General features: G+C 41.1%; 1 protein-coding gene across 13 annotated transcripts in view; it reads left to right on the forward strand.

Annotated features, from left to right (window-relative positions):
* Positions 1 to 10,000, forward strand: part of birc6 (baculoviral IAP repeat containing 6) — a 137,316-nt gene that overhangs the window by 37,181 nt on the left and 90,135 nt on the right. For 10 of the 13 annotated variants that reach the window (XR_012947517.1, XM_076076755.1, XM_076076744.1 and 7 more), the window contains 15 exons: positions 1 to 12; positions 129 to 337; positions 1,171 to 1,523; positions 1,685 to 1,904; positions 4,176 to 4,312; positions 4,458 to 4,595; positions 5,014 to 5,141; positions 5,382 to 5,513; positions 5,827 to 6,042; positions 6,126 to 6,309; positions 7,871 to 8,074; positions 8,526 to 8,659; positions 9,493 to 9,646; positions 9,736 to 9,852; positions 9,997 to 10,000. The exon at positions 1 to 12 is cut by the window's left edge and continues 203 nt beyond it; the exon at positions 9,997 to 10,000 is cut by the window's right edge and continues 157 nt beyond it. Coding sequence is in view for 12 of the 13 variants with exons in the window: in XM_076076755.1 (XP_075932870.1) it covers positions 1 to 12; positions 129 to 337; positions 1,171 to 1,523; positions 1,685 to 1,904; positions 4,176 to 4,312; positions 4,458 to 4,595; positions 5,014 to 5,141; positions 5,382 to 5,513; positions 5,827 to 6,042; positions 6,126 to 6,309; positions 7,871 to 8,074; positions 8,526 to 8,659; positions 9,493 to 9,646; positions 9,736 to 9,852; positions 9,997 to 10,000 (2,342 nt within the window). In the remaining variant the exon portion in view is untranslated. The remainder of the gene's footprint in view (positions 13 to 128; positions 338 to 1,170; positions 1,524 to 1,684; positions 1,905 to 4,175; positions 4,313 to 4,457; positions 4,596 to 5,013; positions 5,142 to 5,381; positions 5,514 to 5,826; positions 6,043 to 6,125; positions 6,310 to 7,870; positions 8,075 to 8,525; positions 8,660 to 9,492; positions 9,647 to 9,735; positions 9,853 to 9,996) is intronic. The other 3 variants (XM_076076749.1, XM_076076751.1, XM_076076745.1) reach the window with 2 other exon arrangements.

Consider the following 10,000-nt stretch of genomic DNA (forward strand, 5'->3'; position numbering starts at 1 on the left):
AGGTTCATGAAGGTCTGTATTTTGCTTTGGATAGCTGCAGCACGACTGACCTGAAGTTTACACTTTTTTGTGATTTTGTTGTTCACCATAATAACATATTCTCCTTGTTTGCTTCTTACAACTCTTAGATCACTGTGATTGGGCGCTACGGCAGCACCAATGCTCGGGCAAAGATCCCACTGGGCTTCTACTATGGCCACACTTACATCCTGCCATGGGAGAGTGAGCTTAAGTTGATGCACGATCCTCTGAGAGGAGAGAGCGAGGCGGCCAGTCAGCCAGATGTGGATCAGCACTTGACTATGATGGTGGCACTGCAGGAAGACATCCAGTGCAGGTGAGACTGGAAGTACATCAGCTGCAGCTCTTTAATATTCCAACTGCATTCCCAGTTGGTTGGTGTCGTGACCGTTTCTTCCCAATAAAAAGTCACCACGGTTGCTGAAATGCTTGTGCCATAATTAACGAAGTCCAGTTTCCGATATATGCATTTTATTTCTCACATAAACAGAGGCCAACCACTTTCTCTGTCGTTATCCATTTTCTACATATACCAATAAATCCTAACATTTACATTCATTAAATGTGCACGGTCAAAAACAGTTTGCTCCCTTCTGTTCAGCAACACCTGTAGTCAATGACCCCACTGATTATATTACCTGTGCCCTGATTCACACTGGCACTACGCCCCCAAGTGGTGGGAGGTTGTACAAAAACAAAACAACAAAATGGCTCTTACAGTTGGGTTGACCCCAAAACTCTACATTAGATAAGTTATTTTTTCCCAAGCATTAGTGAAAAAATATTTTTCATTTATTTTTATTTTTGGATTGTCTCAAAATTCAAAAGCTGCATGCTACAGAACAATGCATATTTGTGCTCTACAATGATTAGAAGCAAATTAAATGAATGTTTATTTGTAAAAAATAAATCAACTAATCGCACATAAAGACCAAAACCAAGAATGTGGTAGTATGTCTCTCATTGCTTTGTGACTTCTACTACTGTCTGTGGCTTTTAGTCCCGAGCCCATAGGTTCCTATTGAAGACACAAATCTTTGAAAAAACATCACACTAATGTGAAGTTGAATTAGTAAGATTCCATTGCATTTTCCTATTTTCAACACCGTTTTGATTCACACTCGATTCTCTCATGTTCTTGTTTACCAGATACAATCTAGCTTGTCATCGGCTGGAGACCCTTCTGCAGAACATCGACCTGCCTCCTCTCAACAGCGCCAACAATGCCCAGTACTTCTTACGAAAGCCAGACAAGGTGGTGGAGGAGGACCAACGTGTTTTCTCAGCCTACCAGGACTGCATCCAGCTGCAGCTGCAACTCAACCTTGCTCATCACGCTGTCCAGCGGTTGCGTGTGTCGCTGGGGGCCAGCCGCAAGTTGCTCCCCACAGCCGGGGCTCCGGAGGTCCAGGAGCTGGTCCACAACTCGTCCACGGAGCAGCTGAGGACCATCATCCACTACCTACTGGATACACTGCTCAGCCTGCTGCACTCAAACAATGGTGAATATGGGACTGGACACAGCAGGGTCTGCTGGTACCAAGTGTTATGTTATGGAGATGACAGGGTTACAAATGCTTGGATAATTCCACGGAGTTTAACCAGTGGCAGATGCACAGCATCCTGCCTAACATTGTTAATTCATACTTTTATCTATTTTCAGGCCACTCTGTGCCCTCGGTGCTCCAGAGTACCTTCCATGCCCAGGCCTGTGAGGAGCTCTTCAAACACCTTTGCATCAGTGGGACTCCTAAGATCCGTCTTCACGCCGGCCTGCTGTTGGTGCAGCTCTGTGGAGGCGAGCGTTGGTGGGGCCAGTTCCTCTCCAACGTACTGCAGGAGCTCTACAACTCTGAACAACTGCTAATCTTCCCTCAGGACAGGTAGGACATCTGTTTCCACACAGTTACCACAAGTTATATTCAGATTTTCCCTACTGCTTTATAATACATGGATGATTATCAAGGTGTTATTATAATCCACAAGAGTTTCATTCTTTTAAGCTTCATTTCAATAAAAGGGAGGGGCATTTGATGCCTTTATCAGATAGCGATAATTAGGGCTGTCCCTATTGAATTAATAGAATTTTTGTGTTTGTAAAATCAAGTTATTACAGCCTACACAAAAATGCATGTGCGGAGCAAAACATGGAGACCTTTTTTTCATATGGCCCAGCCCTATAGATGGTACATACAGCGTCAGAAATACACGAGGGCAAAGGGCAAAACTGCCCCTAAGAAATATCATTTTGCCCCTGATATCACTAGGAGAGGGGCAAAAAATGCCCCAGAACTTTCTAAACGAATAAATAAATGGAGCGCTTCTTAATTAATCAGACCTGAGACTGCGGTCAACTCAGCAGAAACTTAAATTTAGTGCACCTATATCCTGAAATTCACGGTAAACTCATTCAAACGGCACAGATCTGGAGCGAGCGAAGGACTTTGAAAGTTAACAGAAAGATTAACGTGAGACAACATCCGGTTTCTTCAGATGAACATCCGGTTTTCAGAATAAGATGCCAACAAAGTATGAATTATATTCACATTAAGTATAAAACATGCTACCTGCATCTCGTGAGTTAAAGGGAAAATACACCTAAATTGTGCGTAAAGTGTCTTTATTCTTTGATTTGACGGTTGCTAATGAATACCTGACTGACAGTCAATTAAGATATTTTACTCAGCAAAAACTCTGAACTGAATTTGTACCTTCAAATGGCACATTTAAAAAGAAATTTAAGGTGCTATAAAAATGTTTTTCTCATAAATTCTGTACATTCTCAAAAATGTAATCAAGGCATCGTTGACTTAATAATTGTTAATAGTTGTTTAAAAAATTTAATAATAACAATAAATAACCACAAATAAATAAGAATAAATTGAATATGATTGTCTGATTTATGTTTGTTTTTTGTTAAAAAAATCTAAGAAAACACTGAATCTGTAGACTACTGCCTAATAGTCTTATTATTGCCATTTAAAGACAATTGCTCATATACTGTAAGCCTAAATAAGTATATTTATTATTTTGAACAAAGGTTAAATGTTATTTCACAAGTTTCAAAAAATGCCCCCAATTTTTTGAAAATGCCCCTGGATTTCAGTCAGTGGGGGCAAAAATTGCCCCCAAAAAATATGTAAATTTCCTACCCTGGGTACATAGATGACAGGAAACAAGGGAGGGAGATATGCAGCCAAGGCAAGATTTGAACCAAGAACGTTGCAATTTATGGCATCTTAACCCATCATGGCCCAGTGTTGATATCATTCATGAGCCGCATTTTTCCATCAATAGCGATTCAATATATTTACGTGGTCTGTCTAATTACCTCTGTAAAGCCTTTTCATTGTTATCATTTCCACGTGTGATTTTAATTGTATAAATAGTTTAACAGAAAACGATGCGTGCACGTACGACACGTGATGAGACACGTCGTCTTTACTCCTCTGTAATATCACATTGTGAAAGGATTAATCCTCTCATCACATGGTTCGTGTTATTGAGCTGTAAACTGATTCACCAGTGTCTCTACTCGACGTGTTACTGCTGCTAGTGATTCATACACTGGTCATTTCGTACGGAAAGCTTTTAACTGTATGAAACCTACTTGCTGTTACCACAAGTGGCCAGATCAGGTCAGCCATTCAGTGCTGCCCAGTATTCTCAGTAAATAATGAATAACTAAAAGCATTGATTCCTTGATAAAATCCAGTTCTTGAATCTGTTGGATAAAAAGAATATAAAAACAGTAATACAAATCAACAAATTTTGTTTCCACAAGGCAACATTTCATCACTTTAATACTCCTAAATGAAATTCTAAAAACGATACTGACTGAGTCGTACAAAGTGAATAGATTACATGTAAGAGCAACCCTCCGTGGAGGAAAAGTAATAATTTGCCCTCCATTGACGACATGTTTTGCTTATTGTTGTTCTCGTGGCTGTTTGAGCTTCAATCTGCAGAATGATGAATTATAGATTGCTTGAGATTCAAGAATCCAAGACTGCACCACCAAACTGCAGTCAGTCCTTAAAACGCTTTAATTTGTCTACTGTATTTGGGAGTTAGGTCAGCACCGATTTGTTCACTGTTCTGTCCAGGCAGTGGCAGACGCTAACTGCAGTATTCGTCATCTTCTTCCATCCCAGGGTGTTCATGCTCCTGTCCTGCATAGGCCAGAGATCCTTGAGTAACAGTGGAGTGTTAGAGGGCCTCCTGAACCTCCTGGACAGCCTGCTGTCTCCACTGCAGCAGTCACAAGCTGCTGCCCAGCGCAGGACTGAAGGTAACGCCAGCATTGCTGTGGCAGTGTTACAAATGCAGAGCAACGCGTAGACAACCTCAAGTTTGTACAAATGTGATGATGTTTTCTGGAGCAGAAATTACACACAGAATTTTATAGTGTGTGTGTGTGTGTGTGTGTGTTCCAGGTGTTTTGGATGTCCCCATGATCAGCTGGGTAGTGATGTTGGTGTCCAGACTGTTGGACTATGTAGCCAGTATAGAGGATGAGGCCGCAGGTGGGAAGAAGCACCTCGGAGGGAAAGAGCGAGAGAGAAGTTATACAGGTATATGAACTGTGCATTTATTCTTAACATCTGAAGGATTCACCCTTTGTCTTAAACCTACAGTTTTTATTCCACTACAGGACTTTTTGAAATAGAACATTTTAAAGAAAAGAAAGAAAATCCATGTTTCATCTGAACTTGATTATGCCATTTACAAGTTATCAATCTCATTTTATATTTGCCTGCTGCTCAATCTCATTCAATTTACAAATTGACTACACACATTATGAGCTGTTTAAAGCAGAAGAATCCTCTTTGATCTCTGAATAATCTGTTTTTCTTAGACTCTTGTAATCAAAACTTTTCATACAATATACTTAATCTCATTTCTGTGCTAGCTCTTAATTCATTATAGGTTATAGATGTAACTCTCCCCACATCAGTGAAGTGATGCTGTTGTTGTTGGTCTGTCCTCCAGGTATTCAGTGGAGCTTCATCAACAACAGCCTTCATTCTCAGAACTCCAGCAGGTCAGCTAAAGGCAGCAGCAGCCTGGATCGACTCTACTCGCGTAAGATCCGCAAGCAGCTCGTCCACCACAAGCAGGTAAATGTGTCTCATTCCAAACCCAACACACCTTCAAACCCGGACTCCCAAATGTGAGCGTGATGAATGTAAATGTGCATACGAGTCTGGTCCAAGTCCTATACTAGAAACTCCAGGAAAAGGTTTCCCTCATCTCTGTTTGACTCATTTGCTCTTCTCGTGAACCTGCACCATGAAATGGGGTTGTCTAGAGCAAATGCTTTTGCAGTGCTTTTATTTATTATGCCCTTTTTATTATAGCAGTTAAATCTATTGAAAGCAAAACAGAAAGCTCTGGTGGAGCAGATCGAGAAGGAGAAGATCCAGAGCAACAAAGGCTCCTCCTACAAACTGCTGGTGGAGCAGGCCAAGCTCAAACAAGCCACATCCAAGGTGAGCACTTCATCAGCACTGCTGTACATGCAGTATGAAGCGCCATCACATGCGCAGCTCAGAGATGATTTCTCCATGTTTTGATCTGACATTCATGAGGTGGACACAAACACCACTCCATATCAATTTAAATGTATTAACCAGGATAGATCTACATGCTAGTTTGATTTTGATCTACCTTACCTTACTAAACCATGTTTAGAACTGACAGTTTCTACTGGAGCGGGTTTGGAGAAAAATAATCTGTGTTGTTCCTCTAATACACTTTATCATTGTCTTATTAATTAATTTTTACCCTGGTTTTCTCTTCCAGCACTTTAAAGATCTGATCCGTCTGCGGCGGACAGCCGAATGGCCCCGGTCCACGTTGGACACCGAGTCCACAACAGCCAAAGAAGCCCCAGAAGTAGAACCTCTGCCCTTCACACTCTCCCATGAACGCTGCATCTCTGTGGTGCAGAAGCTGGCCCTCTTCCTCCTCTCCATGGACTTCACCTGCCATGCTGACCTGCTCCTCTTTGTCTGCAAGGTATTCATCGGACTCTGGTATGTGGACTTGTTCAGTTCGGCTGTGTGTATACACATACATGAGTACTTTCTTTACCCCCTCAGGTCCTTGCAAGGATAGCCAACGCCACGCGACCCACAATCCACTTGTGTGAGGTGGTGTCTGAGCAGCAGCTGGAGCGTCTGCTGCTCCTGCTTGTGGGGACAGACTTTAACCGGGGAGACATCTCCTGGGGGGGCGCCTGGGCACAGTATTCCCTCACGTGTATGCTACAGGACATCCTAGCAGGTGTGTTAAGTCTGCTTGCGGTTTGGTGTCACCTTTTTGTTCTATTCAGAAGTTTTTTTTAGTGGATGTTTATTTTTTGGTTGAGTTTGCACTGATGTAGTTTTGGTTTTTATGCATAATCTAGCATAATGAGGATAGCAGTGTCGGTCTCTCTTTCAGTCTATGACTATCAACAATTACTGGATGCATTACTGGATACATTTAAACCGATATTCAAGGCACCGTGAGGATAAATTCTAATGATTTTGGTGATCCCACGACTAGTGCCACCAACTGGTCAAAATTGAATTTATTCAGTGAAATATCTCAACTATTAGATGGACTGGCACCAATTTCTTTACAGACGATGGATTCTAATGATCTTTGGTGATCCCATGACTTATCTGGTAGCGCCACAGTGAAGTTCACATTAGAAGATAAATACATATAAAAGAATAGAAGCTAATTACAAAATCAGAACAATGATTTCATGACCTGATCATCGTGATATGATCATGATCTGATGATAATTATTATAAGTATGTTCTGTGTGGGAGGCACACTCCCTCATACACATCATATATAATAAGAACAGCTGATTTCAGGAGCAGTAATCAGCTTCGATAATCACTTCTCCACTTGGTAGATAAACAATTGCAACTGGTTTCCACACATGGCCCTTTGGGGTGTTGCGAGTCGTCCCTGTGTTCATTGTGTTCATGACATTGTGGGGGATCTCCTATCAGCCAAGGACCCATCACAGAGGAAAGGGAAATGGCTGTAGACGCTTTGTGTCTTTTAACTTCTTGGGGCCATGTTGCATCCGACTGTTCTCACTTTACACATTTTAAATGACTGTTGAGTGTTATAAACAAGCATGCTCCTTTTAGAAAGATAAAGATCAAGAGATCAGCTGGCCCTGATGGATTAGATCTGTATTTTAAACAGATTGCTGCTGAGAATGCTGCTGAACCTTTAACTTTTTAACCGGACTATAGAAATTGGTAAAATACTGGAAGTTTGGAAGGCAGCACATGTTATCCATCTAACCCAAGAATTAAAGGCCAATATCAAACTTTCAGTTTTAGCTGAGATTTAAGAAGGGCTGATAAGAACAAATTATAGGAGTTTTTATAAAGACATGGCATTCTCAATGACTTACAGTCTGCGTTTTAGAAAACAAAGCACAGTCCTGTCCCGGTTGCAATGAAGGAATGAGCTCATAAATGCAACTGACTCAAAAGAATACTTTGCTGCATTATTCCTAGACAGCAAAAACTAAAATCAGAAGCTGCAACCTCCGTTGTGTTGAACAAATAAAGTACATCTTCTTTAGAACCTGCACCCATTTTGGTGAAAGTGCTTTTAACGTTTTGAGCTTCAGAGAAATTTTAAACTAGATATTTTTAAGGATCATTCGAGCACTGAATGCACTTTTCATTACACTTTTTGTTAACTGCGTTTTTATATGGTGAAACTATTAGGCTGCCATCTTGGCCAGGACCCCTGGGATTATCCCAGCTAAATAAAGGTTGAATAAAAAATACTGGGTAATGAAGTGTAAACTTTATTGTTGTCGCAGGTGAATTGCTTTCTGCAGGCTCTCTGGACGTCATGGATGAGCTGGCGGTGGGTGAGGAGGCCGGGGCGTCGTCCTCCTCAGCAGGAGCTGATTCGGACGACTCCCTACCACAGCCGGCTTCCATCCCTCTGGTAGAGAGCATTGATGAGGCCCTGGTGCCTGATATCATTGCAGGTACTACGGGGACCTCCTCAATATTCCAAAGTGCGTGGTTAGCCCTGTCCATTCTCCACACAGCACCACACAGATGTTGCTATGAACCCACACTTTTATCATCACAGTATAAAGTATTTGTGTGGTAAATGCTCTTCTTTTTTGTCATAGCTGCATGCTTACTGTTTTTGTCCACAGTATGATTTCATGTGTATTATTATTATTATTATTGTATTAGTTCTGCCTTTTGGAGTGAGAGTTCAGACATGCAGATTCAAAGCCATTTTGGTCAATTTGTCATTTGAAGTCGAGTTTTTATTTCAGTTTATTGTTGAGAATCTGGTCTTGTGTCTGGACTCTCCCTCCAGTAGAGGAGCAGAGGAGCTAATGGCTTGATCGGCATTAAAATTGCCCAGTGACCTGCTAAAGAGAGTTTTTCTTGCGTGTATGTTTCCCTAGTGTGTTTGCTTGGCAATATTAAGGCTGTTTTCATTATCCAAAGGTGCTCCACCTCTGTCATCTTTGGAAAAAGATAAAGACATAGACTTTGACTTGCTACAAGACCTGATGGATGTTGATATTGATCCTTTAGATATTGATTTGGAAAAAGATCCGCTCGCTGCCAAAGTGTTTAAGGTATGTTGATTATTCTCTCCATTTATTCGGCTATTACTTGCCTCTGGCTTGTGTATTGATGTAACGACAATTTTTGTAACTTTACAATTTGTGTTATAGTTTTATTTTTTATTCATATTGACTGTTTATTGCAAAATTACACCTTTATCCCATTGCATTTCTTTTTTCTTAAAGTATTCCTACTTTTATTCTTAATGATCAGTTTTTCCCTGAACAATAACCCCAATATCCTGAATTGTGTTATTCATTTGTTAACTAAAAGATTGAAACATTTGACAGTAGAGACTTAATGAATTCTACAATTAACTTATTGTATGTCTTTATCATTATAGGAAAATGTATTAATTAGTCCATAATGATGGATAAATTTTGTATACCTGGTGATATTAGCCTCTTGTTATCAGCACCACAGCACAGCTTCCCACAGTTTCTACTAACTCACTTTAATTGTTAGTATTACTAATCTGTTTCAGTTTTTGAATGCAATCATTTACTTGAACCCTGAAAAGGCCTTTATTAAAGAGAACTGTTTTCTCTCTCTCTTAAACTCAAATGTTCACTTGTGAGCTATTGTAGGCAACAGACAGACTGAGAGAGAGCACAAGCTAAAAGTGCACAAGGAGCTTTGTTAGTGTGCAAAGTGGCCTAGTGTGTTAAGTAAACTGAAGGATCACAGAAAATAAGCTTAATTACTTTACTGTAATCAAGAGTTTAGCATAACACACTTTACTTTGAGGAGCTAAATACAGAGATTTGTAATCAAATGTAGAAGGTGATCTGTTGACGGGGGACTGACTGTAATCCTGTTCCCTCTATCTCATGTCCGTCCACAGCCTATTAGCAGCACCTGGTATGACTACTGGGGCGCTGACTATGGCACGTACGGGTACAACCCGTACATTGGAGGGGTTGGTATCCCAGTGTCCAAACCTCCAGTTGCTGTTGAAAAGCCTGGGTCTCAGAGTCTGTCAGTCTCCGTGTCACAGGGTGAGTGGTGGCTGGATTTAGGGGCTGGTCTTGTCTTCTCTAATTACACGTCATGACGTCTTTGACCTTTTGGATTCTGGCTTTTACAGCACTGGACGCCCGGCTAGAAGTGGGCCTGGAGCAGCAGGCTGAACTGATGCTTAAAATGATGGCAACTCTACAGGCCGACTCAATTCTACAGGCCCTCACTTCAAGCTCATCCACAGGTAACTAACTACACAACAGCAAATACAGCAGGTCAACTGCCTGTCAACAGTTGACCTTAAGTGCTCATCAACCTGCAGACAAACTCTTCTTTTCACTTTTTCTATGTATCATGGCTGTAAGAGTTGCTTGTTTCTGGCTTTCAGTGAG

Source organism: Anarhichas minor, unplaced genomic scaffold (assembly GCF_050575085.1).
Source record: "Anarhichas minor isolate MPS153535 unplaced genomic scaffold, ASM5057508v1 ptg000058l, whole genome shotgun sequence".
NCBI lineage: Eukaryota > Metazoa > Chordata > Actinopteri > Perciformes > Anarhichadidae > Anarhichas > Anarhichas minor.